This window comes from Lagopus leucura, unplaced genomic scaffold, assembly GCF_019238085.1.
Source record: "Lagopus leucura isolate 7727_CA_CO unplaced genomic scaffold, USGS_WTPT01 Super-Scaffold_100009, whole genome shotgun sequence".
NCBI lineage: Eukaryota > Metazoa > Chordata > Aves > Galliformes > Phasianidae > Lagopus > Lagopus leucura.
Window position 1 is genome coordinate 3,525,098 of NW_024962266.1, and position 27,935 is coordinate 3,553,032.

General features: G+C 52.5%; 2 protein-coding genes across 4 annotated transcripts in view; one reads left to right on the top strand and one right to left on the bottom strand.

Annotated features, from left to right (window-relative positions):
- The window catches only part of ASTN1 (astrotactin 1), a 38,611-nt gene extending 23,024 nt beyond the window's left edge, over positions 1-15,587 (bottom strand). Inside the window, exons 1-2 of the mRNA XM_042873576.1 lie at positions 15,305-15,587; positions 468-655 (exon numbers count right to left, since the gene is read on the bottom strand). Of these exons, the coding sequence (XP_042729510.1) occupies positions 468-655; positions 15,305-15,587 (471 nt within the window). The remainder of the gene's footprint in view (positions 1-467; positions 656-15,304) is intronic.
- A 1,541-nt stretch (positions 15,588-17,128) lies between these two features.
- BRINP2 (BMP/retinoic acid inducible neural specific 2) lies at positions 17,129-27,870 on the top strand. 3 transcript variants are annotated; one of them, XM_042874207.1, is made up of 8 exons: positions 17,129-17,147; positions 21,767-22,123; positions 23,527-23,717; positions 23,795-23,982; positions 24,310-24,415; positions 24,697-24,933; positions 25,216-25,438; positions 25,906-27,870. In XM_042874207.1, exons 2-8 carry the CDS (start codon positions 21,834-21,836, stop codon positions 27,020-27,022), a joined length of 2,352 nt encoding a protein of 783 aa, XP_042730141.1. In that variant the 5' UTR covers positions 17,129-17,147; positions 21,767-21,833; the 3' UTR covers positions 27,023-27,870. The 3 variants fall into 3 exon arrangements, with proteins under 3 accessions (XP_042730141.1, XP_042730143.1, XP_042730142.1); XM_042874209.1 differs by having other exon boundaries at positions 21,767-22,108; XM_042874208.1 differs by lacking the exon at positions 17,129-17,147 and having other exon boundaries at positions 21,574-22,123.
- The last annotated feature ends 65 nt before the right edge of the window (positions 27,871-27,935 follow it).

Sequence of the window (27,935 nt, forward strand, 5' to 3'; positions counted from 1 at the left end):
AAAATGGTCAGTCCTTCAGACTTCTTCAAGATTAGGAAAAATAAAAACACAGCCCCCACCACCACCTCCTCCCCCCCCCCAGCCCAGATCTCTGCCCTGCCCTCCTTTCTCTGCCATTAAATCTTTTCCCTGCGGTTCTGCACGGGGGACTCCTGCATGGAGCTGCACTGAGCAAAGCAGTGGTGACAGTGCCTGGTGGCACTGTGACACCACTGATGCAGGCACCCGAGCAAAGGGCTGCCAAGGGAGTCACCGTGAATTAACCCCGTATTAAGCTGGATGCAGCCTTCAAAGCCCAGGGTGAAGGATTCCTGCAGAAGCACTGGGGTACATTTAGGTGGTGGAGAGCATGAGTCATTTGGAGATGTGAGTTCTGGGACAAGTGTAATGCAGCCCAGTGCTCAAGCATCCTGTACAGCACCCTATCTGCCTCCGTCCCAAAGCAGGAGGAGAAGGGATGCACGTACCATGACGGAGATGTGCAGGATCCTCAGCTCCTCCTCGGCCGACTCGGTCTGGGGTTCCTCAGTGGGCTCGAAACCAGGCAGGTTGGGAGCCCCATCCTGGTGGTGGATGTGGAAGAGCAGAGTGCCATTCTCCAGCCACTGCTGCCGCCAGCGCACCAATGGGATGTCATCTGTGTTGCCTGAAATCTCTGTGAAAGCAAATGGGGTCATAAGAGGGCTACCAGGGGAGTATCCACCTCATCCAAAAAGTGGATGTAGGGTGCAGCCAGGGGGTGGTGTATCACCACGGATGGCCACCAGCATCCCTGAGGCTCTAATTCAGCCAGTTTTTGCCCATGTGCTTCACATTGCATGCAGTCCCAGCCGCAGGGAGCAGAGAATACGAAACAACTTCTCAGGAGCGCTAATGGGATCACTGGGGCTGTGCAGCTAATTACTGTAAACGGAAAATATAATGGCTGGAGAGATGCGCACGTGGCTGCAATCACACCTGCAGTGCTGGCTCCCACTGAAGTACGCTCAGAGCTTTCATGTTTTTGCCCACACATTGCAGCTCCCCACACAGGACACAGCCCCAGTACCTGCAGAGATACCTCTATGTTTTGCCCAAGGACCCTGACTTTTCTAAGTGCCTTCAGCTAGAGGATCTTTGGCACTAGGGCAGATGGGCAGAGCTGAGCTGGGTAGTAATGGCATTGGATGAAACCCAAGCAAAGCAGCAGAGGCTGCATGCCTAACCAAGCCACATGTGCTCAACTGGTCCAAAATTGCATAGACATAAAATCATCAAGGATGGAAAAGACCACTAAGATCATTGGTTCCAACCCCAAGCCACCCCCACTGCACCCACTATCCATGTCCCTCAGTGCCACATCTACAAGATTCTTTAAAACCATTTCAGAGATGAGGCTTAGCACAGTTGGGTGACACCGGCACATCACCATGGCAGAGTTGGGCACAGCTTTAACCGCCTGCACACAGGAAGCCCTGATCTTACAGCTCCAGTGTGCTATTTCTACTTCAGCTATTCATTTTTTTTTCCTCTGAAAACACAAACATTATTTACGTTTGCTGTCACGACCACGAAAAGCACAAAGAGTTTCTCCCTTGCCATACGGGTCAGTCCGGTGTGGTCTCATTTATACTGTGTGTTTCGGTGGTGCTGGGAACCAGCCTGAGCTCACTTAGCAAATTGTCATCCTCATTTTGTTCGTCTCAAACCATCTTCAAATGAAAACTGGAATTCAATTATCGCGTCGAAAAACAACATTTTAAATTTACTGTTAATTAATTTCATTAGGCTGCCTTAAGTGAGCTAGCTACCAGACGGGGGGGAAATGCATCAAAAACCAAGTCCAGCCCTTCCAAAGTGATTTGATTAATCAAAAGAAACATTAATGAGTGAATTGGCAGGCGGTTTCTGCTCAGCACGGGCTGCATTTCTGATGGCAATCAGCGTGCTCTCACTGTCCCAAGCAGAGAGATGCTGAGCTCTCCTTGGGCTACTGAGAAGCAGAGCTAGGAGGAGTGCACACATCCCTGCAGCCAGAAGCACTTTTGAAATTCCCTCTAGCCACTGAGCTGCATGTTTCAGCACAGGATCCCCTTTGAAAATCTGGTCCCGGGAGCTTGAAAGAGCTGATCTCCTCCTCTCCCACCTGGTCTTTATTCATGGGCTGAAAGGGGAAAACAAGCTTTCCCGCTTTGTCAACTCCCTGCGGCTTCCCAACTTCAAATGAACTAGCTCAATTGAAGAAAATATTCTCCCCACACCTGCTTGCTAATGTGAAATTAAGAGTAATTAAGGCAAGAGCTTTTACGCACAACAGGAACTCAACGTCCTGACATTTTGAAAAATGTAAATACCAGCATTTCCCCCATTGTGAAGACTGGAAATAATAGATACTAAGTATACGACATTGTGACATTTAGAAAGCCGGAGTAAAAGATGTTTTCCCCTGATCTGACATATCATTGAAAAATCAGCACCCTTCAGCTCATTAATATTTGAGGAGGACTCCTTGATGGAAGTTATTTAAATGATTAATAGATTATAGTAAATTTAGGCCTTAAAATAGGTTGTCATAATTTCAAATTTATTTAAACAGGCTTCTTTCTAAAAAGAATAATGTATTTCAATGAAAAAGGGATTCTTTTTTTAAAAAGAGCACAACACGTGAGCTTCAGGGCTGACACGTGCGATCCTTCTCCCACCCACCACCCTCCCTCCTGCAGCTGCATCACATACAGGTCAGAGGTGCTAGAAACAGGGAAAACACCCCAGGAATCAGCCCCCATCACTCCAAACAAGTAGACTGCGATCTCTACATCACCACGAGGGGCAATGCTCCTCCACAACCTGGGTAGCAGAACTTCGTCCTTGGATCCCCTCCTCTTCTCCCTGATGGTTTTAGCAGCACTGCACCTGCCCCACCCCATTCTATTTCTACTTTAAAAACAGATCTACAAATATTTTCCTGTCCTGATAATGTTTCCCTGGAGCTTGGCTCAAGCATGGCCACACTTCCTTGTCTCTTTCTCTCGCAGCCCCCAGTCCAGTACTTCTCACTTTTACTTTTTTCCTATTCCTGAAGCAGACATCTCATTGCCTGATAGGACACACTGCTGTGACCCATGGGGATCGCTGCGGCCATTTATTGGGGTGCTGATGGAGATCAAGTTCTACGTTAGGACTAGTGGGTGTCAATCTCATTGACCAGCCCAAAAACATGGTTCAGGAAACTCTGGAGGAGGTGGGGAAGGCAGAGAGAAAGCCAAAAAATGGCAGCAGGGAGAGGATAATTTCAAGTTCAAAGTTTGAAAGATATTGATGATAGGCCTTGTCCCTGCATGGCTTTCATTAAGGCCTGGATGTGAAGCCATTAGCACTAGTATTAACTTCTTGCACCTCTGTTAAAAAATAGCCTGCCTGGGTCAGGGGTTAATAACTGTAGGACACCACTAATTATGCTGCGCCATGTTTGCCTGGTATCAAGAGTGGTCCAGGTCTTTTTTCCCATCCACGGGAGCAGCAGCCCCAAAGACCCCAGCAGATGTGTTCAATGTAGCCACTGTGGTGCTCCCCTCTCAGAGCATCTGTAAGCAAAAAGAGCAAGCCAAGGATAGGAGAGCAGGAAAGTCTGGATGGTGTTGCTGGAGTGCTGGAGGCAGTGGAGTTATACCTGCTGCATTATAGATCACCTGAACAACTTAATTTTCTTGGGACAGCCACCCAGCCTGGAGCAAACCCTGCCTTTGGGCTGTGAGCATTGCTTTTCAGCAGGCCAGTACTGCGTGTGCACACAGAACCAATGCTCTCAAGCCCCTGCAGTGTCAGCAGTGTTGCCCCAACACTGACACACAGGCATCATCAAGACCCTGACATGTGCAGGGAGAGGAAAACGCACAAAAAGAAGAGCACTCCCTAAAAACAAATGCAATCTTTTGAGCAGGGGAAGAAAAAAGGCAAAACATTTTTTGTTTCCATTTGGAAGCATTTTGCGCTAATAAATGCCTCTGATTAGGCAAATGAACTCTGCCATAATGCCAGTCTCTGCAGAATGCAGCTTTTGACTTGGACTTATACTTCCTCATTAACATTTAAACCTGGCTTATTTTCCATCGGAACCCAACTGTGTTTTTATTTAAGTTCCCCATTAGCTTGTGCATTTACTCTGTGCCTGAACCTTGCACGTCCTTTAAACAGCTCTACCCTAGCTGAAACAAGCCCTGGTCCAAAGGCCTCTAAAGCACGCAGTAACTCGGGAGCCCATCCCACAATGAGCCGTTGTGCTGGAACCTCAGGATGTGATTCATGGCAATTCAGATGTCAAAATGCATATCTTGATATTTAAGCAGTTTTTTACCTGAGATTTTACTGACACATCTTTCATGGGATAATACTCTCATTTTTTATTGACCTGCTTAAACAAAAATCACATTCACCGCTGACTATTCATATTTTATTTGCAATTTTTTCCCCCCTCTCCAGGCTCAGGTAGGGATGCTAACTTGCTCTGTAGGTCACCCTGCCTTTCTAACACAACCCAGATTTTCCATAGCAGCAAACAAGTCTCACCCTATCTGTTAGGTACCTGCGTCACGGGAGATGGCACTTGGTGCAAGATTACAAACAGATCCATAGAGCCACGACAATCTGGAAGCTCAAGGAAGAGGCATCCAGCTATATCTGGAGGTGTTCCCCAGATGGGTCCAATGTCACCCCACCATTTTGCTTAACCTGAGGACAGTACACATGAAGCCATAAGCTACTGTAGCAAGGCTGACAGCTAACCAGGTTTCTCTTTGAAATGCTGGGTGCCTTTGCTTTTGGGAAGGTCATCAAGAACCTTTTCAAAGCTGTACCCATGTTTTACCATGAAATGGGATTTTTATCCCAAATATGCTACAGCCCTAATTTGTCCCTTTCTTTAACAGCAAAGCCCTCCATCACTTCTGGAGTGACACTGTGTCACACCACTGTTTCCAGAGCAAAGGACACAGATTAATCATTAAAAAAAAAAAAAAAACACAATTCACCTGGGTTTACTACACAGCTGTTGACCCTACAACATCACACATCTCATTTCTCCGCTCTTCTCTGCGGACACAAGGACATGCTCAACCACACCTGTGGAACATCCACTCCAAGGTTATTTACCACCACATCCATCGATTTTGACCGAAAGCTGCAATAAGCAAGTTGGGATACTTGTTGGTGTTTGGTTTTCACTTCTGTTTTATTAATAAGGTCCCATTGACCGTAACTATGAGGTAGGAGATGCACGATGAGAACAAACCCATGTCTTGAACTAACACTCAGGAAAGCACCTCTGCTCTATGATCATGAGGAGAAAGAAAAAAAAAAAAAAAAAAAACAAACACAAAATTCCACACCCTACACCATAACAGTAAAATACATTCCAGCAATTTAAGAAATGCAACATTAATATTTATGCCCTGGAAAGGACGACATTTGTAGTAGGTATCCCATCCCAACACCCTGCAATACCATCACATCATGCCCTCCAGAAGGAAGCCCAGGTCTCCATGGAAAGAACCCAAATGATGGAGAAGCTCTCAGTTAGCCAAGAAAAACTACTGCTCTGGCTAGACTGCTTCCCAGCAAAACCCAGTGCTATTTAATCTTTAGTAAACTGGAGTCACCATCCACCAGCTCCTCCTCTGCTTGTGTCTACATGCCTTTAGGGCCCCATAGCTCTCCAGTCCTCTCTGCTGGGCTCCTTACATCTTGGTAATGAGATTAGAAAGAATCATGGTCAAAGGGCAAAGCGTTCTTGGAGGAGATTTAACAACAAATGTATGACATGTAGGGCATGAACCCATCATTCCATTAAGTGCTCAACTACAAGAGAAGGAGGACAGCTGCTGAACTCTGGCACAACTGTACTGCTCAGAAATGGCAAACAACTGGTGGAACAAATCTCGATGGAAAAGACTCCAAACTCCTAAGAAAGTGGAAATTAAAGACCAGTAAATTCTACTTCTGCCCTGGTCAATTTATTAAAAGAACCAGTTGGTAGCACAGATATATGTGGGTCATGCAACTCTGCACACCAGTAGATAAGGGTGATCCAGTTTGACGGACTCCTTTCAAAGATGCCTTGTCAAAAAAGTTTCCAAGAGAATCTAAGTAGGGGTGTCACCAGAGGGAATGTTCTCTGGAAGCCCACCGTGCAGGGAGGAATAAGGTTGCATTTCATAAGGAAAGGAGGTTACCAAGGAACTCCGCAGAGATCTTTGTCAGGACCTCAGCTGTTCTGAAGCGCTCTGGAAGAGGAAGCGAGTGACAAAGCTGGTCACCAATGCTAAAATTAGGTACCTCAGAGCTAAAACTGTGAAGTGCTAGAGAAAAGTGGGCAAGAAAGTGGGCAGGTGAAATCCAGTGTTGGTGACAGCACGCTGATCTCAAGAACTGCCAGCAGTATTCAGGTCAGCCATCTCATGATGGAAGCAGCAAAGGAGCTCCAAAGAGGCACACAAAGAAGACAAGAGGTCTGGAATGTTTCCGTGGAGAGGAGAAACCAACTGTGTTAGTACTCAGCAAGGAAAACAAACAGCTGAGCAGGGAAAGGATAAAAGCCCATAAAATCATGAAGCCAGCGGAGCAGTGGAAATGACAATGATTATTCACTATTTCTCATTTTGTGAGAATTAGGAATGTAAAAACTAACAAAAGGCTCTGTTTCATCCACCATGAAGCATGAAAGCCCGGAGAAAGGAACCAATTTCAAGGCAGACAGACCCACCAGCAGCGACCAAGCCAGACAGCCCACAGACAAATTGTAGCTTTAGGAACCCCTGCAGCACAAACCTTGGCAGTATGGGGGTGGAAGAAAAAAAAAAAAAAAAAAAAAATCACACAATATATGCTTTTCCACATTTTTCCCCAATTATCAGCCACTTCCTGCTGTTGGAGATGAGCTCCAACCTGCTCTCCACACACCTCCCAGTGCCTTGGGGTTGGATGGCAGCTGCAGGTCCAGTCAGGTGCCACCAAGGCCACACTTACATGTCTCTTTATGCGTGCCCGAGGCCTCCTGTTCCTTTGATGAGGAAAGAAGAACTCACAGCCTACCTCAGGACAACCCATACCCAAATCATAGAACCATGAAGGTTGGAAAATACTTCTAAGATCATCCAGTCCAACCATCAGTCCATCCCCTCCATGCCCACTGACCACATCCCTTAGTGCCACATCCCCACAGTTCTTGAACATCTCCAGGAGAGGTGACTCCACCACCTCCCTGGGCAGCCTGTGCCAACGCATCACCATTCTGTCTGAGAAAAGATTTTTTCCTCATTTTTTCTATTTTTTCCTAATACTCCAAACCCTCCACACCATCAAACCCTACAAGCCCAAGATACCTACCAAGACTACCTTCAGCTTCCCAAGTCAGTTTTCAGAGGGAGGAGAACACTGTTTATATCCATCATGGGCTGGCAGGAATGGTAATGACCGGCCACTGCAGCCCATCTGGCAGGCATTAGTGGGACATCAGAGCATATCGTACAGGCGAGGTCAGCAGCTCTGGTGGGACAGGCAGGGGGAGGGGGATGCATTACAGCAGTGACACAGACTTCAAGGGTAAACTCCAGCCTGCTTCTGCAAGCTAATTTGTTTAAGTGCTCATTTTGCCAAGGCCAAGAGGTTGGGTGAATTAGACATTATTTTGATAGGACCCAAGTAACCCTGCCAGGAGGTCCTCCAAGAGGTCGACCAACTCCTCCCAACTCCTCAGCATGGACTGGCACTCAACTTGGGGCAGGATAGAGGTAGAGCTGACTGCAGCATGCTGCCATAAACCCCTTAGTGCTTAGAAGCACCTACCCAATTTTAAGCTCTGCTTTCAAGATCGTGGAGATGCTTGGAGACAACAGGGAGAAGGAAACGGGAAAGAAAAAAAAAATAGGGAAGAAAGACGTAGAAGGGGAAAAGTTGACTGTGCATCTTGAATTTATCACTCTTGAGAGAAGTGCTTATCAAGAGGGCCAGAGACCAGACAGTGCACGGTGATCAATGGGAGGGCTTTTGGGTCTAGTCAGGCTTGTTTCAGATTTACAGGAACTGAATAGAGGCATAAATCTGTCTCTGCCTGACGAAAATGGAGGTAATTAAATCTGCAGGTGTATATAATTGTCATATTGATGATCTATATAAATCAGCAGAGGCACTGAGCACTGAGTTGAGCGTGGAGTCTCTCCACAAGGAGTTTCCTGCCCACCTGCAGCACATGGGGAGACAGCAGGTGAGCACAGGGGTCCCACATCACCCACAGGAATGTGCACCATCACAGAAATTCCCCATGACTCCAAAAGGATGAGGAGCCCAAGAAGATGATGCTGTGAGCCCTGAGCTTTGACATGCCTAACAGCTGCTCACAGGAGGTGGATGCTACTTTGAAGCTCTGAGCCAGGGTGCAAATGGGGCACTGACTTGATCTTGTAGCTTTTTTTTTTTCCTCCACTCTCTGCTTAATTTATTTTAACCTCTGTTATTTTGGGAACTTTGAAGCCTAAGCTGCTTGGAGCCAGCTGCCTTTGCTGGAAGGACAGAAAGTGCAAAGCAGGGATCTGAAAGCAGTGGGATAAAAGGCCAGCATCCACAGCCAACCTCTGTGGAAGCTCCTGCCTTTCTCCCCCTACATCCTAAGGAAGCCACCCTGTGAGCTACTCACTGCTCTTTTCCCAACTGCTGGAGATCTGGGCATGAGCCAAGCCTTGGAGCACACATAAATGGATTTGCTACCAAGAGGAGCCTAAAAGACCTCTGAAGACCATCCACGTGGCCAACACTGTTCACACCCAGTCCAATTTTTTTAGCATCCTAAGCTGGCCAAAAGCAGGAGCATTGTGATGCCCAAGTAAGAGAGATGGAGAAAGGACGGAAAGGCTTTTGTGCATGGTTCTCCCCAGCAAGGACCCCACACCTGCATGCTTGCCCCACTGCCACAGAGAGTCTGAAATGGGATAATTAAACATCGAAACAAGCACTTCTGCATTGCAGTCCAAATTATATAACAAGTTCCTCATCCCCAGCATGGCTCAGCTGTAATGTGACTGCATGGCATGGGCCTGTGCTCACCTTACTGGCTCTTCAGGCAGGGACTGCAACCACGGAGATAAACTAGAGGACAAAAATAAAGAGCTGTAGCCAACTACAGATATCTGCACCCACAGAAACAGCTCTACTTTGTCTCCAGGGCTCCCTTCTCCCTGACAGCTATGGGTGCAGGGGCATGGGAGGGATGCCCAGGATAGATTTACCCTCACACACCACTGCTTCTGACCCAAAGGATGCTCCTTGTTCGTGAAATCAACTTCAAAAATATTTTTATGATTTTATTTTTTTCTTTTGCAGAGGCTGACTCCTCTGGCTGACATGCATCCTTATACCCTACTCTGGGACCAAGGAAGGGAAAAATACGGTGCAATACTGTAATGTGATGGAATGTACAGAGCTAATGGCAGAGTAGCAAAGCCCTATGCTGCAATAAGTGAGGATGAGTCCAAATACCTCAGCTGTAGGCACAGAAACAAAAAGGAGGGGAGAGGTGAGAATTTGCCTACCCCAGGAAGACCTCAAGTAGACAGGAAACTCCACCACTTGCCTTCACTGCCAACCCTTAAATGAGGTCTGGTAAGAGTGGAGTCAGGATTGCATTCACCTGAGCTCCCCTGGGTTGGCCCTGCCTTCCCCCCAGGTGCTCAATCACTGCTTTGAGCTGTGACTTAGCATTTCCACTACAGGTGGTAACAGAAAGCTTTCAAAGCTGGACGAGGTCAGGGTTTGAGCAAACAGACATGAGCCACTAATGCTTTCACCATCCACCCTACTGCACTGCTCTGGGTCTGACTCGTCAAGGTACAGTGCACATCCAGGAAGAAAGCATCTTCCTCTGGCTGAGCACTGCAGAACAGGTTGGTGAGCTGCAGCCAGCTGTGTTTCAGAAGTCACCAATGCTCTCTGGTAAAACTCTGCTGGCAGTTCTGTTTCCAATGGAAAAGCAGCTCCCCAGCAGCCCAAGTGCCTCTGGGAAGGCTGCCTCCAGCGATGCTTGGAGCTGCTGAGCAGCATGTGGGCCCTCTGTGCAAAACCAATGTTTCCAAGAGGTTTCCCAGAGGGTGGGGACACTGGGGACATCATTAGGGGACTGGGCAGGATGTGAGCTCCGCATGGATGTGAAGCTCATGCTGAGTTGGGCATAGCACCCCATGGGAGCAAAGCATTCTTGGGACCTCAGCCAGCTGTCCTCTCTTCCCCCACTACGCAGATCCAGCCCTAAGGCACATCCTGAGCCCAAGCCCCTAGCCCCAAAGCCAGAAAAGTGATTGCAAACACAGCACTGAGTTCCCAGCCCTGTGCCCTCGCTCTCCCACTCCCTTGGGGATGTTCAAATTAATTGGCTTGTCTCCTGGAGCTGTTAGCTGGAACAAATAAAAAAGAAAGGGGGGTGCCAAAACCCATAATAAGGTCTACAGTTCCTCCGAGCTACAAGCACTGCTTTAAATTTCGGGATTTTTTTTTCTTGTTCTTTTCCCTTTTTTTTTTTTTTTCTCCTCATTTGAAGGAGGTTTCCATGGTAACTGTCTCCCATCACACAAGTGCCTGTCCCCAGGATATTTCAGGGTTGCTAATACCTGCTTTCCCAGGCAGCCACAGCACACTGTGATGGTGACATCGTGGTTGGGTGTCTCAGTGCTCTCAGCTCTGGGTGCCACCTCCAGCCGTGGCCCAGTGGAAGGGATCACAGGAGCTGCCATCACAGGCCACCAATGCAACCATTGGCATTCTGGGGCAGAACCATAGGTGATGGAAGGCTCTTCCAGGCTCTCCCATGCTTAAACACCCCAAATCCCCATGCAAAGGTACAGGTGGGCTCTGCTCAGCCCTTCCCCATCTCCTTCCCCTAGCAGGTCAGTTTTCAGCTGGATCGGTTCCCTGTGGAAGCAAAGCCAGCTCTCTACATCCTTGATATCTGCTTGCTCTGCTATGCTCATTAGTCATACTAATTACTGAAATGCCTCAGAGCCAGCCAGGAGAGGGACCGTGTCTCCTCCTGCACCGCATCCTCACATCCAAGCTTCCGTGACCGATGTGCCACTACTGGTGCTTCCCAGTGTTAAGCAGCCACAAACCAGCAACCAGAGCCTTCCCTTTGCCATGCAAACCCTCCTGATCTGAGCAGGAGAGCCCCAGCAACGCGCAAGGAAAAGGACAGCCAGCTTGAAATGATGGATCTGTCACTATCCAGATGCTTCCCCAATCCCGGGAGGCAAAAATTCTTTCCTTTAAAGGGCTCTTGCGTGTTGAGACACAAAGAGAGATGGTCGTCCAGCCTTGTTTATCACAAAATCATGGAATCAGAGAGTGGCTTAAGTTGGTAGGGGCCCTAAAGATCATCCAGTGGATGATCCACCCCCTGCCACAGACAGGGTTGCAAACCACCAGATCAGGCAGCCAAGAGTTTAGCTGGATAATCAACCCTAAAAATGAAATAGAAAATGGGATGTGGGATGGACCCAGACACAAACTCTGCTGGCCTGAGGATAGAAGGGCAGAGGTGAGACAGCAGCTTCAGGGTACTTTTAGAAGTCCCAATACGGGCAATATCATCCCCAAAACGTCACCCATGAAGGATGGGAGCAAGTCTCAGTTCCACTGGGGCACAGAACCCAGGCTGTCAGCTGGGGGAGATAGGAGCAGCACCCTGCACTCCCAGCAGCCAAAACGAGGGGTGGGACCCTACAGCCACCCTGTCCCATAAACCCATGTCCCCCCATGGGATTGGTCCAAGCATCACAGCATGCTCCCCCCGCTGCTTTCTGGGTCAGCGAGATGCCCCGGCCCCACTGCTGCTGGAGCTGGCTGGATGTGCAGTTGCCATGGCAACGGGTACCCAGAGATGAAATCCCTGTGTCTGTGGGTTGGAAAGGAAAAAAAAATAAATAAAACAAAACACAACATCCCTCCACATCTGGTGTGTCACCAAAACGCTCCCAGCCAGAGAGGTGGTGGGGCACGGCGGTGGCCTCAAGGATGCTTCCAGCCTGCAAAGCCAGCACTGAAGAACCAGAGAGAGGAGGTTGAGTAGCAGTGAGATGCTTACAGAGGAGACAGGAGGTGGCCAGCAGAGATGGGGAGGGCGGCATCCTGCATGGCACATTGGGTGGCTGGGTCTTAAGGGCAACATCCTGCCAGCAGCGGGGTGGGAGCATAGATCATCACGACGGGTCTCGGTGCATGTGACAGTGTCCAGGATCCAAGCCAAGTTCAATTAATGGCTCACAATCTTATTAGAGAAATTATTTCAGGATCTTGAGTAAAAGTCCGATATATCCACTCCATTCCATTAGTCAGGCTCATTTAGTAATTCAATCAATCTAAGCAAGGCAATTGAGCTCCTCTGGTATAATTTAACTCGGTTATTCTCTGGGTACTTAAGAATTTCTTAATATTTGCTCCATTATTTCACCATTACACCTATTCGCAGGTGCAAGGTTAGCAGCGAGGCAATGCTGTGGGTTCCAGAGCACCCCATCTCAATGCTGTGGGTCCCAGAGCACCCCATCTCAGTGCCCTGGCTTGGGGGACATGAGATGGGGATGGGGCAGCAGGGTTGGGGTGGGCCCTCACCTCCCCAAAAATGAAGTCTTTTCCAAAAGATTGGTGAGAATTTGGCACAGGCTGCCCAGGGAGGTGATGGGGGCATCATCCCTGGAGGTGTTACAGAACAGTGGAGATGTGTCACTGAGGGATGTGGGCAGTGGGCATGGTGGGCTGGGGTTGGACTAGGGGATCTCAGGGGTCTTCTCCAGCCTTATTAAGGCTGTGATCCTAAGCTACTGAGAAACATTACCTTCAGTGCAACACACACAGCGGACAGGTGATGTGGAGAAGGCAGCTCCAGGGGTTGTGAAATCTAAGGGCTGCCTGCTGTTCCTTGGCCATAGCAAGGATGAGCTTTGGTTGGCCGAAGGATCTGTCACCCCAATTAATGGCACCCCGTGTCCACATCTCAGTGCCCCCTGGCCCCAACACATAAAGGAGTCACAGAGAATTCTCCAGCGGGATGCGGAGCTTAGCAGAGAATAAAAACTAAGAAGAACATGAAAAGGAATAGAAACGATGAGGTATTTCAGGGAGGTATTCCACAGTGGCTAAACATGCCCACCTCACTGGTGCCTTTGAAAAATCTCACCCCTCTAAAAAATCAGAATTGATTTTGTATTTAAAAAGGAATCTATTTAATTTAAAAGAAAGATAATTTGAAATTGTGACGGCTCATATTAAGGCCCAAGTTTAGGATAATCTATTAAAGTCACTAAAGTTCAGTGTCTGTCTGCAGAGCAGATGAAGTTCCCTGCCACAGCCTGGGCAGAAGGGACACTCCTGGGGACATGGAGGGACATAGTGCCACATCCCAGTGCAGCTCAGCACAACTTCATGGAGTCGTTAAGGTTGGAAAAGATCACTAAGATCATCAAGTCCAACCAGCAACCCACCCCACCATACCCACTGCCCACCTCCTTCAGTGCCACATCCCCATGGTTCTCGAACACCTTTAGGGTTGGAGTGGGAAGGCAAAAACAGCTCATTCAGTTCCCTCAAACTCACATTTTGGCAACTAGAATAACAGGGACAAAAAGGCAGCATGGATGTGAGGCCAGGTAATGGGATATGGAGTGTGGGTTGATGTTGCTAGGAGGCCAGGAGGGAACAGTGAGCGGGAAGGGAATACTGAGCTGCCAATTAGCATTTCCTAATGGCCACCAACCAGTGAGAGTGAGGAAAACCCATAACTAATGCAACAGGCACCAAGCGAGATGAAAGCCAATGACTGAGGCATCCTTGATTCAAATCAGGATCAAGCCGAGTGCTTTTCCATCCCCACATCCCAGTGCAGAGCAGCTGCGATCCCCATGCATCCCCTCCCCGTAAAACAGAGGTGACAACCCCACAACCCACCCCCCACCATGGCTCTGCCTGAGGAGGAATGCAGGAGTGGGGACCAGTGAAGAGGAGCAGCTCATGGAGCTGCTGAGCAACAACTCACAACCCTTCCAAAGGTTGAAGATGCTGAGGAGGAGGGACAGCCCTGAGTAACCCAGAGGGTCGTAAAGAATGGGGCAAACTCCTAAAATAACCCAACTGAGACAACACATACCCCCAAATAAATTCGTGATGGTGAATAATAATAATGACACTTTGCAAAGGGGCCATGCCAACCCCAGAGCCGTGGGCTCTGACCCCCCAGGAGCAAGTCCCAAAAAGGGAGGAGCACCTGTGTGGCTTTTAGAACATCAAATGCCACAATGCCACGCGTGCGCGGCCCGCAGCATCCATTGCACTGCGGCCCCGTTGCCACAGCAACGCTCTCCGGCCTCCACCGCAGCATCACAGAGAGGGGCCATGCTGGGGATGGGGACATTGCATTTCACAGCCCCTTCTGGCCACCCCCTATCCCTGGGCATAGCTTTGGGAGAGTCCCCACAACCCTCCTATGGCATCCCCCAGCCCTGTGCCTGGCTCTGCCCTTTGCATGGAGCAGAGGGATGCAGTCAGCGCTGCTCCGAGATCAGATATAGGATCGCAGGTTTTGTGCATGTGGAAAGGTCCGGGGGAGACAGGAAGGTGACAAAGCACAGGGGACACAACCCAGGTAGAGCCACTGCTGTCCCCTCCCTGCTCATATGATGGCACACAGGATGGCATCGCAGCATAAAGGCACGTGCAGGCGCGCTGCTTTTGGGATGGCACATGGACAAAGGGGACGTTTGGACACACATGGGGCACCCAAGGGTGTGGGAGGTGAGCACAGCCACGATGGAGAGAGCAGCCGTGGGGTTCATGTGAGGTGGGGGCTGCATGCAGGAAGAATGGGAAAACAGTATCCAGCACAAAATTAAAAGATTGCAGCAAATGCCACAGCTCGGTTTGGTCCTGGGGAAGCAAGCGATGGAGGCCTTGCTGTAAGCACAGCATAAAGAAAGCAGCAAAGGTTGGCTTAAGGTGGGGGTGAAAATATAAATGATAGTAATAACGATACATAGAAGGAGCCCATCAGCGGTAGGGAAGCGATGCTCGGCAGCACGGCGCTACCTGCCCGGGGACCCGCAGCGGAGACCCGCCGCTATGCCCGGCTGGCAGCGCTCTGCAGCGCGCCGGGGGGAGGCGGCTCCGCTCGGAGAAGCGCTGCGGGCTGCGGCTTCCCGACGGGCAGAACCCTGGGGGGGCAGCGGGCCGGGCTCGACCCAGAGGGGCTGCGGAGCGCAGGGAGGAGCCCTTCGGCCGGGCGGCGCGGGGAGATGCTCACCCAGCACGAAGTAGGGCAGCTCCGTGTTCTCCAGGTCGTCCACAACCACCATCTCTCCGGGAAAATCGTTGCGCACCGAGAAGAGCAGCTTGGGTTCGGCGGCCGAGGGGCCGTGCATGATGCTCAAGTCGTTCTCCCGGAGGAAAGGCAGAGCCGACACCGTGATGCTTTTCAGTTTGCATTCCAGCTCCTTGGCCGCCGCCTCCGCCGCCGCCTCGGCGGGGCCGCTGCCGGCCGCCAGGCAGCACCCGGCCAGCAGGGCGCACAGCCCGGCCCAGGCCATCTTGCAGCTCCGGCGCCGGGCGGCGGCGAGGGGCGGGGACGCGGGGACCGGCACCTCCCCGTGCGGCGCGGTGCGGTGCGTTACGGCGCGGCTCGGAGGGAGAGCACCGCTCAGCCCCTTCTCGACATCATAGGGAATCGCGGGATCCTGGGATGGTTCGGGTCGGAAGAGGGTCTTAAAGCCCATCCGGCTCCGCGCTGAGGGAGGGGGTGTGATTGAAGGACAGCAACGCGTCTCCATGCGTAGAGCGGAGCAGAAGTAGTGACAAATGATAGGGGAAAGGAAGGATGAGGGGAATGTAAGAGAAATGCAAAGAGGGTGTAAAGGAAATGGAAGGGAAAGGAGAGGAAGATACGGAGTCACAGAATCGCTGAGGTTGGGAAAGACCACTGAGATCATCTAGTCTAACTGTAGGATATATGTAAGGGAAGCGCAGGGAAATGTAAGACTGCAAGGCAAAATAAAGGAACAGTAAGGGAACTGTAAGGAAAAAATGAGGGAAATAAGATAAAAAAAACATAGGGAAAACATTAAGAAAATGATAAGAAAAGGGATAAGGAAAAGCATAAGGAAAGGTATAAGAAATACTATAAGGGAGGGGATAAGAAAACGTGTAAGGAACACTATAGGGACAACCACTAAAGGAAAAATGTAAGGAGAAGCATAAGACAAAACATAAGGAAAAAATATAAGGAAAATATAGGGAAGAATGAACTCAGTGATGTAGGACAGAGCACTGCTCTCCCCTCGTGGGCAGTGATCCCCTTGGAGGCCCCCAGTGTGCCCATTGCTGCCTCCATCCCACGGCACATAGAGCCCAATAAGGGCTTTGCCCAGAGCCAGGGCTGCATACAGAGGTGGTGCAGGGCATCCTGCAGGGGCTCGGCTGGCGGCTGAGGGCCTCCCCGAAGGCAGTGTGCCTCGTGGGTGTCCAACCCCACGTAACAGGCAGAGCACAGGGCAGAGTGTGGGAGCAGAGAACTGAGCTACACACCCTCACGCTGAACCTGGTTATCCTTTCACCCAAATTCATCCCTAACCAAAACGCAGACAAACCCAGGCCGGAGCGCTACGGTTCTAGGAGGGGGATCTCAATCTTTCCTTGGCAAAACCACTTTTTTGGGGGGGAAAAACTCCACTTCTGGGGCTTGGGATGAAAGATGATGGTGGTACACGATTACAAGCGGGGGTGTTGAGCCCGGCGCTGGGCACGGGGCTCCGCGCAGGGTTAAGGCCGAGGCCGAGCGCTGCCCCACGCGTGTCTGCACAGCCTCCCCACGCGCGCCCGCTCCCCCCGCGGCTCCACGGCGCCCACCAATGGGAGGACGCGGAGAGGCAGACGGCTCCTCTCATTGGCCGCCGCCGCCGCATATATTATGGGGCGGCGGCGGCGGTGGCGGGGTGAGCGTGGAGGTGGCGGCGGCCGCGGAGCGCGGCGGGACCCGGTGCGGGTTGCCCGCCTGCGGGGCCGCGCCATGGGGCGGCGGGGCCGGCACCGGGAAGCCTGAGCCGCCACCGGACCGCGGGATCCGCTGCTGCCGCTGCCGCCCGGAGCCTGGGGTAAGCCCGACGGGATCGCCGAGCTCCTCCGCCAGTGGGGATGCTCCCCGTGGGGTGGGATGCTGCGTCGGACGGTGCGGATGGGTGGGAGGTGACCCCGCCCCGCCGGGTGGCTCGGTGACCTTGGGTGAGATGTCCCGGAAAGGACGAGGGGAGGCGGGAGGCAGTGTCCCACGGTTGGGTTGCGGAGTTGCCCTCGGCTGGGAAGAGCGGGAGCTGCGGACTCACTGCTGCGCTGCTCCGGGGAGACGGTCAGCTAAGGTGCCGAACTGTGCTGCCCTGCTGGGAGAACCTGGAGCAACAGCTGGCTCTCAGCGGGACGGGAAGGCTCCCAGAACGGTGCCGCAGAGCGGGGCGAGGAGCGGGTAAGCCGATACCAGCAGCCCGCTTCCCTTCGCTCACCGCTGGCTTTCATCATTTCCAAAGGAGCCCAAACTTCGGCCGGACTCGAGAGCAGCAGCTCTCGGCGCGGCGCTGTGCCTCCCGTCCCTCTCCTTCCCAGGAGTCCCGTGCTCGGCCCCGAAACGCAGCTGTGGGGCACGGGCTGGGGGTGCCGGGGTGTCCCTCTGTGGTGCCGGAGCTGCGGGACCTGCCGGCAGGTGTCAGTGTGCCCCCTCCGTCCGCAGCCGTGGGGTCTGCACAGTGCAGCCCCCTGCGCTGAGCCCCGGCTGGGATCGGGGGGCTGCTGAGCCCCGGGGAGCGGGAGGCTGGCCCCGCACACACCGCCGCATGTTTTTCCTCTGCTCCTGATGCTGCCCATTGGGGTGAAGCCACTTCACACTGCGCTCGCTCCGACAGTAGGAGGGGATGCCGCTGTGTGCGTGAGCTTCCCCCCCCCCCCCCCCCAATCCTCCCGGGAGCTGACTTCGGGGATGCTCGGGGCTGCGAGCTCGGCCCCAGGCAGGGGAAGCAGCCGCCGTGCTGAGGGAACTGGATTTGGCACGTTGCTCTTTCAAGAGGGTCTCTGCTTGTGGGTTTGGAAGTCTCTGGTGAGCAAAGCCAGAGGGCACAACACATGGCACTGGTGTGACACAGAACGCGCAGCTGCCATCTCCCTCGACCGCAGCCCGGGCTTCATCTCATCTGATGTCTTATGCAAATCCTGAGCTCCCCGAGTCCTGGGATTTTCTGACATTTTCCTTTACTCTCATCTTAAAGTTCCTTGCTCTAAGAAAAGCTAATAAAAGGAACCCAAATCATAATGTCTTGCAGGTTTTTAAGCCAGTCTCATGGGCGGGGGGGGGAGAGGCAGTGACTTATTGAAGTCGTTTAGCAAGCTCGGGGCCGTGATGGGGATCACCAACATTGCTGCTCAGACAGGGACAGCAGGCTCAGAAGTGGCTGTCCCTGTGCTCGGGATTCAGGTCCTGCACAGTCCTGGGTGGGCAGGGAGTGGGGCTGACCCCACAGCGCTGCAAATAGCATCGGCATGCACAGCTGAGCCCATCTGCTCCAGGCACTTAGCCTCTGCCCAGCCTCTCTAAGTGGCCTTAATTTGATAAATCTTTCCCACATTTAATAAGAAGGTGACTCGGTTAGAGTTTCATCCCTGCTAAAAGGCATCGGCAGGAGCTCAAGGCAAGCCCTCTCCTATTGCTCCCGCATGGATGCACCTCAGCTGGCCCTGTCCCCAGGGATGCTGGAGCAGGATGTCACCCGTCTGCCAGCATCAGCTACCTGGGGGCTCAGACACATCCCCAGCCAACCCCCTTGTGAATGCTTCACGGCATAGAGGCGGCCGGATCAGTTTCTGCAGCGTGAAAGGGCAAAAATCAATGTTAATGTCCCTGACAATTAGCTAATGTCTTAATTATCGAACCCTGCTTGATTAGTGGAGGAGCGTGTTGCTCCAGAGCTGCCTTGCTGGCGGCATCCAAGCAGGCAGGACGTGGCACAGCTTGGCAGGGTGATGCTGCTGCTGGGTCCTACAGCTTGTCCAGCTGCTAACGAGGAGCCCAGCATGTCCTCCTGCCCCTCGCTTTCTGGGTGAAGGCACCAAAAGCAGAAGTGATCCTATTGCCATCTCAGTGCTTAGGGCAGGAGGAAGCCTCAGAACATACGGGGTTTTGCAGGAAGCTGTTTTTTGAGATGCAGCTCGTGGCAATCCCAGCAGTGCACGGGTTGTCGCCTGCAGGAAGCAGGAACAGAGAGGGCTGCACCAGGACCAGGTAGAGCTGGGCAGGAAATAGGCTGTACTCCTGGGCATGTCTGCCAGGGACATTTGTGCTGAAATCCCTCTTTCTTCGTGTTAAGGTTTTTATAGACAAGGGGAAAAAAATAATTAGCAAGCTGGAATTTTTCCAGCTTTTGCGATACAAACCCTAAATCAAGAAGAAGAAAAAAATGAGTAGTCAGATGCTTCTCATCAAATCTCCATTCTTTTGGATCAAGGATAAGTGATTAGAAAGTTATTTCCAGCTCTAGTAGTGAGGTCAATGGGGTTATGAGCTACCAAAGAGCTGTGCTGTCCGCTGCTTCTGCAAGTACAGATTTGCACTTACATACTTATTTTATCCTACCCACCTCCAATACGAGCAAATAGAGCAGGGTGGCTAATGATGGTGTGGGATAGCTGGTCCCTGGTATCAGCTTGGTTCCTTCAGCATCACCAAGGCCAATCATCAACCTAATGCAGAAGGTCCCACCACTAACCTGTGTCCCTAAGTGCCATGTTTGCAGGGAAGAGGACTCTCCCACTGCCCTGCGCAGCCCATTCCAGTGCTTGGTTGACCCTCTCTGTGAAGATATTCTTCCTAATGTCCAACTGAACCTTTCATGGCACTGCTTGAGGCCATTTCCTCACGTTCTATCACTCATATATCCTGTCTTCCAGCCCTTCACTAACCTCACTGCTCTTCTCTGAATGCATTCCAGCAGCTCAGTGTCCTTGTAGCAAAAGTCCCCAAACTGAACATCAGCACTGTATACAAGGGTTGGTCACCCCCCCTCCGGCCCTGCTGGCTGTGCTGCAGCCCATGGCAGCCCCTAGCCCACCTGTGCTCTGCTGGCACCTTCATCAGGGTTATTGCAGCTGACAAGAACTTCAATTTTGGTTCCAAATTGCCAGGGAGCCGGCTGAGAGCACGTCATCAAAGCACACCCTTAAGGGTTTAAAAATAGAAGAAAAGGGGGAAAATAATAATAATGCGTATTTAAGTGGGATGATTCATCTGCCAAAGCCCTGGTTTAGGAGAGTGTGGGGTTGGTGCGTGCTTGGCAGGATGAGCATTGGGTGGCTCCTGCTACAGAGAATAACGGGCATATCCTAGAAGAACTGTGAATATAGGGTCCCCAAACCCTTGTTCCCATTGACCCCTATCCCATTCCAGAGCCTGTCTGCAGCTGCTGGCTTCTCCCAGGTCTTAACTGGCCTGGGGATAAGGCACGGAGCTGGCACACAGGCAGGGTAAGCCCCAGCTCCGTCTGTTTGAAGTCTGGAGCCTTTGCTGGGCTCCAGAGATAAGCCCGGGAGCCCTCCCTGCATCCCTGCTGCCCTCCCCTCCGTGGCCCAGTTCCATATTTTTATACCCAGCATTTACATCGGCTAATGAAGAACGAGTCAGTTCTGACGTTCCTGTGCTGACTTTGAACTCTGCTCTGTTCAAAGCAGGTTTTTAGGCAACCAGCCCTTGCTGCACGAGGCAAGAAACATCTCCCTGCTCTGGCTCAGCCCCTGCACCTTGCAGCTCCTTATCACTAGCTGCCCTACGGAGCACAGCAAATGCAGGCTCTGACCCCAGGCTGCTGCTTCCAGCAAACTTCCTGTGTTTTAAGATGCTCAGTGGAGATGCTACAAAACCAGTAAGGTCAAGATAAATGCTGGTTATCTTCCAAACACTGATGTGGCGAGCCCAGCTGCTGCAGGGTAGACAAGCCCATTCAACCACCTGGCACAGGCTGCCCAGGGAGTTGGTGGAGTCACCATCCCTGGAGGTGTTCATGACATGTATATATGTGGCACTGAGAGACATGACTTAGTGGGCAATACTAGTGGCAGGTGGATGGTTGGACTGGAGGATCCTAGAGGTCTTTTCCAACCTTTATGATTCTATGATTCTATCCATCTGCACAGCCACTCATCCTCCATCTCAGCCACTAACATGGCACAAAGGGAAGCCCAGCACCACACCAACAGCGAGAGCAGTTAACTTTTCCTATGCCTTCAGGCTGTTTTTTAACTAACCTAAGAGAAGCTATTCACGGTCATGATGGACACCCCCAAAATGCTCCACATCCATTATCTCCTTCCCAGGTTCTCCCTGGGATCTTCATAGAATCATTTGAGTTGGAAGGGACATTTAAAGGCCATCTGCTCCAACTCCCCTGCACTAAACAGGGACACCCACAGCTTCATCAGGTGCTCAGAGCCCGTCCAGCCTGATCTTGGGGGTCTCTAGGGATGGGATCTAAACCTCCCCTCTTTTAATTTGAAACCATTTCTCCTTGTGCTGTCACAATAGACCATGCTACAGAATCTGTCCCCTTCTTTCTTGGATGACTCCCCATCCTCTCCACACCAGTCCCCAGTGACCTTAGGGCCACAAGCAACTCACACCCATGTCACCTAGCACAAAGTTGCCCTGCACTCATGATCTACCCGTCATGCGGTGCCATTGCAGGGCAGGATCCGTCCCCAAGGAGCGTGGCGGGGCGAGAGAATGAAGGATCCGGCTGGTCAGCAGCAGCATGGGGCAGCAGAACCTGCGGCGTGCTGACGGGCTCCTGCCGATGCTCCTGTGGCCCCTGGCCCTCCTGGCCCTGAGCGTGCGCTGCGGGGCAGGCGGCGTGGCCACCGAGCAGCATGTCTCCAGCCCAGCATCCCCTTCTTCCTCATCCTCATCCTCATCCTCCTCCTCTGGCCGAGCACCCCTTGACTGGCTCCTCACCGACCGGGGTCCCTTCTACCGAGCCCAGGAGTACGTGGACTTCATGGAGCGCTACCGGCAGGGTTTCACCACCAGGTACAGGATCTACAGGTGAGAGGCAGCAGCAGGGCTCCCGGGGATGGGGCTGGTTGAATCCAGATGGCTGAAGCTGGGTTTGCTGTAGGGGACCCGTGGCGGGATGCAGTGCCTATGCCTATGCCAGGCTCTGCCAAGGGGAGATGCTTTGTTTTCATGCCTTTCACCATCCCATTCACATTCAGCTGCAAAGGCTGGGGAGGACCCCTCAGTTCAGCCCACCACCACCAGCAATTTGCAATGCCGGTTGAGATGCGCATGCCTAGCTGGGATTCCGCTGGGACAAGGCTGATGCTGCGGGTCCGTGCAAAGCCCCCGCAGCCCAGGAGGGGTTCATGGCACCAAAGCAAACCCTGCTGCATCCCACCAAGTGAGCTGACGTAAGCACAGGGATGGCTGTGTTGTTATGAATCCAGCACCCGAGGGAGCTCATTTCCCCTTTCCCTGTCCCTGCACGCTGCCTAGGGATGCTCCAGGGACACTGCTAGTGACGCTGGAGGGACAGAAAGGAACACCCGCAGGGATGGCAGCCAAATCACTCCTCCTCCAAGGAGGATAACCTTGCCTTTCCCATGGGATAAGATCAAGGGGACCAAAGGATCAGTAGTCCCCATCCCACACTTCCCACTGCCCCTGGCTGGGGGCAACACCATCCACAAGAAACATCACTCCCTCCCCAGCACCAGACTTATTTAGCTCTGAAGTCACTGTGGGAGGCAGCCCAGTGCTGTCCATGTCCAATCTTCCCCCTTCCTCCTCTCCCCTTTTTCTTAATCAGCTCTAATTAAACTGTTGGAATGCTACCACCTGGTGTTAATTAGAGCAAAAAGCTGAATATTAGGCTGAAACTGGCCACATGATGTTTGCGGGGCTGTTGTTATTGAAGTGGAAGCAAGCTGAGGAGCTCTAGGGAGATATATACAAAACATCACCCCACAGCAAAACACCACACTGTCCTCCATCCCACCATGATCCCACATCCTGGTGACCAGCTTTCTGTACTACAAAAGCCCAAGATGGAATGAGAAAGGCCGGATCCTGCCCCTCTCTGAGCTACCCAAGCTTCCAGTGGGGACCAGCACCAGCGTTCCACGTCCCACCAGTGCCATGCCCACTATGTCCAGCACCCTCACCCCATGCGCTTCCTCCACCTCCAGCTTCATAGATAACACTGTCATCATCCACACCTGTAAGCACCCAGGCACTGGATTTCTACCTGGATCCACGGGAATGGGGATCAAAGATAGGTGAAGCTAGCAGGATGGAAGAGGTGACATCAATGCCACTTGGAGAGCTCTGATGCATGCAGCTCATTATTACCATCAGTGGTTTAGAGACCGATGAAGCCTTGTCCCTGAGCATCCCTTTCCCCATCCATCTCCAGGCTCTGACCGTCATTTTTCTCCTTCCTGCTGCAGGGAGTTTGCACGCTGGAAGGTGAACAACCTGGCCTTGGAGAGGAAGGACTTCTTCAGCTTACCACTGCCCCTCGCCCCCGAATTCATCCGCAACATCCGCTTGCTGGGGCGCCGGCCCAGCCTGCAGCAGGTCACCGACAGCATCATCAAGAAATACGGGACACACTTCTTGCTGGCTGCCACGCTGGGAGGTGAGCTGGGGTCAGAAAGACGACAGGTTTGGGGGAGAAATATGACCAAGAAGGGGACACATCGTGTGTCCCCACAGGAGAGGAGTCCCTGACCATTTTTGTGGACAAACGCAAGCTGAGCCACCGGGCAGAGCTGTCAGGGGCTGGGAACGGCTCAGCAGTGTCACTGGAGACACTGCACCAGCTGGCAGCCTCCTACTTCATCGACCGCGAGAGCACGCTGCGCCGGCTGCACCACATCCAGATTGCCACGGCTGCCATCAAGGTAAGCGAGGGGGCAGCTAGAGGGAGACAGCAGGTGGGCAGTGCAGCCCAGCAGGGATGGTGGCAAGGCAGGGCAGGGCAGGGTGAGCCCTGGAGAAGTGTGCACATCCGCATTATTTATGGGAAATTGGGCGCGCTAATGAAGGCGCATTTTTCAGCAGGCTGGAGGCCGGGCTGCTGGCTGTCAACAAGCCAATTAGCAGGCAATTATTTCTCCTCTCCAAGCTGCCGCAGTGTTGCCTTGCTAGCTAGGAGCTGTCTGCAGCCCCTCTGTGCATAGTGGTACGCATCCTCTCCTGTGTCCCTCACCATCTGCGATCCCAACCAGGTGACAGAAACACGGACAGGGCCGCTGGGCTGCAGCAATTACGACAACCTGGACTCGGTGAGCTCGGTGCTGGTGCAGAGCCCGGAGAACAAGGTGCAGCTGCAAGGTAGGGACCATGCAGGGATGGCAGAAGGGCCACCAAGGGATTCATGTAGGGAAGGGGGGGGGTGCCAGGTCATGCTGCTGCTTTAGAGATAAATAAGTTAAAGTTGGGCAGGAAGGAGATGCGTCTCCTTTGCCAAGAGGAGCTGCGATCAATGGAGAGTCCAGACAGGCGGCTCCGCTGCCAGTGGATGTGAGCATCCAGGTGGTCTGGGAGGCGCCCAGGGGGGTCCATCTGGGAGTGCTGAGCCCCCTTATCTCCCCTGGGCTCCTTTTCACCTGCAGGGCTGCAGACGGTGCTGCCCCATCACCTGAGGGAGCGTTTCGTGGCAGCCGCTCTGAGCTACATCGCCTGCAGCTCGGTTGGGGAGCTGGTGTGCCGCCGGAGCGACTGTCGCTGCCAATGCCAGCCCACCTTCCCCCACTGCAACTGCCCTGAGGCCGATATCCAAGCACTCGAAGGCAACTTGGTCCAGCTCCAGCGCGCCTGGGACAGCCACCACAGCCAGTTTGAGGAGTCAGGTAAGGATGGGAGACACCGTACCGGGTGCTATATCCCGGCTCCAATAGCATCTCCTTGCCCAGAGCCTTCTCTTGAAGTAGGTCAGGTTAGCACATGCGGCCAGGGAGCACCCATGGGTGCTCAGGGTGGGCGGAGGCTGTAGGACAGCATCCACACAAGTAGTCTCATAGCAAGCACGTAAGATGGGTCTTGCCCTGAGAACCAAAGAGCCTGTGGGCATTTTTTTTTTTAAAACAACTGGTGACGCCAGGTTGGCTGACTTGGTATCTGTCTCCCCACAGAGGAGTTTCAGGCCTTAGTAAAGAAGCTCCCAGGGGACCGCTTCCTGAACAGGACAGCCATCTCCCACTTCTGGGCCATGGACCTGGACATTCAACACCGCTACCAGCAGCTGGGCACCAGCCTCAAGCTGCTCTCCAGGAAAACCCACCACATCATCCGGAGGCTCTTCAACCTCAGCAAACGCTGCCACCGGCAGCCCCGCTTCAAACTGCCAAAGGAGAGGTAGGATGCCACAGCCCCATGCTGCAAGTCAGAGCCCCAGGGAAGCTCAGTCCTATGGTCTGTCTCCCCCTGGGACTCAAGGAGCTCCCACCTTGCTGGAGAAAAGCCTGATGACAGCTTTGCCACCCAGGGATGCAGTTCTCACAGGTTGGGTTCAAGCCTGGCAGTGGAAAACAAGGATTGGTTCAGTGGAAGACACCAATGGTGTTATGTGACCTGCCCCCACTCCCCCCAAAAATGAACACCAGTTGGGTTTTTCTTCCAGCCCTGAAACTGTCTGAGGATTGCTCAGACTAGGAGACGTTATTGCTCTCTACAACTACCTGAAAGGAGAGAGGGGTCAGCCCTGAGGGTCACGGTCATTGGGCATGGCGGGGATGCTTGGACTAGGTGATCTTAGTGGTCTTTTCCAACCTTAGTGATTCTATCCTAAGCAACTGTCCTCCCGTGCTCCTTCTCCCCTGTAGGCCACTTCATTACTGGTGGGGCCGTGCTCAGTCGCTCCTCTACTGCGGTGAGACGACAGTGCCTGGGACCTTCCTGGAAGAAAGCCACAGCTGCACGTGCCCCTCGGAGCAGCCCTCCTGCCAAGGGGCCATCCCGTGTGCCTTGGGTGAGGGGCCAGCCTGCGCCAGCTGCGCCGAGGACAACAGCACTCGCTGCGGGACCTGCAACCACGGCTACGTGCTGGCCCAGGGCTTCTGCCGCCCCGAGGTGGCCGACTCACTGGAGCATTACCTGGGACTAGAGACAGATCTGCAGGACCTGGAGCTCAAGTACCTCCTGCAGAAACGGGACAGCCGCATAGAGGTGCACTCCATTTTCATCAGCAATGACATGCGCCTCGGGAGCTGGTTTGACCCCTCCTGGAGGAAGCGCATGCTCCTGACCCTGAAAAGCAACAAGTACAAGCCGGGCCTGGTTCACGTGATGCTGGCCCTCTCCCTGCAAATCTGCCTCACCAAGAACAGCACGCTGGAACCCGTCATGGCCATCTACGTCAACCCCTTTGGGGGAAGCCACTCGGAGAGCTGGTTCATGCCCGTCAACGAGGGCAGCTTCCCAGACTGGGAAAGGACTAATGTGGATGGCTCTGCCCAGTGCCAAAATTGGACACTCACTTTGGGCAACAAGTGGAAGACCTTCTTTGAAACAGTCCACGTCTACTTGCGGAGCCGCATCAAGTCTCTGGATGATAGCTCCAACGAGACCATCTATTACGAGCCCTTGGAGATGACGGATCCCTCCAAGAACCTGGGCTACATGAAGATCAACAGCCTGCAGGTCTTTGGCTACAGCCTGCCCTTTGAACCAGACTCCATTCGTGACCTAATCCTGCAGCTGGACTACCCCTACACGCAGGGATCGCAGGCTTCAGCCATGCTGCAGCTGGTGGAGATCCGGGACCGGGTGAACAGACTGTCACCCCCTGGCAAAACCCGCCTCGACCTCTTCACCTGCCTGCTTCGTCATAGGCTCAAGCTGGCCAACAACGAGGTGGCCAGGATCCAGTCCTCTCTGCGAGCCTTCAATGCACGGCTGCCCAATGCAGTGGAGCAGGAGATGGGCAAGCTGTGCAGCTAGCAGCTGGGCCACTCAAATCACAGAGCAAGAGAGCCTGGTGAAAAGACTCCCCTGAAAAAAATAAAATATTAAAAAGCACTCCAAAAAGAATGAAATCAAGGCCTTACCTTCATGCCAACAGTGTGCTTCCATGGTACACCCAGCCACCGGCCATAAAGATGTGGGGCTCAATCCAGTGGGACTGTGAGTGCAGGATTGCTCCATGCACGGAGACATTGCCAGCAGTCACCTCTTCTGTTTGGGGACACATGCTGGTGGCCAGGGGCATGTGTTGGTGGCCCCAGCGAAGCAAACAGCCCAACACCACGAGGGCTCCCAGTGCCCATCATCGGATCCTCTAGCAGCACCCCCATTTTTTAGCCTTTTTAAGATGAGTTTCTACAGATGCCTTTGCTTTTGCAATGCACTATTCCTGTGGCTGTGTCCTCACAGGTGGCACAGGGGGACCACATGATGGGCAGAGTTGAGACATCACTCCCTTAAGTGCAGGCAGGGACCTGGCATCTGCCCCACAACACTGCTGTTATGGATGACAGTGAAGATCTCTGGGCCGCTTTTCCTTACAAAGAAATGGAAACAAAAGGAGGAAAGAAAAAGATAAAAGAAAAATGTTTTATTTATGTATTTATTTGGCTTGGGAGGGTTTTTTTTAGGCTTATCTATTTGGGGAGGATCATTTCTTGTTGGTGGCTCCAGCCGAGAGACATCTTAGTAAAATGTATCTGTTTAATATATTTTTTAAAAAAATGCCTTTTTTTGAGCAAAAGAGCAACCAAAAATAACTGAGGAGAAAAAAAAAAAACAAAAAACCAAGAATGATGTCATCTCTGGCCCTGGCTTTTCCATTGCTGTGCTGGGTGGTGGCGAGGAGGCTCCAGCACCATGTGCCCCATGTTTCCTGCCCCATCATGCA

Bases quoted from the DNA above. Each gene is read 5' to 3' on its own strand.
- BRINP2 (XM_042874207.1), top strand. From the start codon at position 21,834: ATGGGGCAGCAGAACCTGCGGCGTGCTGACGGGCTCCTGCCGATGCTC. The intron at 22,124-23,526 runs GTGAGAGGCAGC...TTCCTGCTGCAG, and splicing joins ACCAGGTACAGGATCTACAG to GGAGTTTGCACGCTGGAAGG. The intron at 25,439-25,905 runs GTAGGATGCCAC...TCTCCCCTGTAG, and splicing joins TTCAAACTGCCAAAGGAGAG to GCCACTTCATTACTGGTGGG.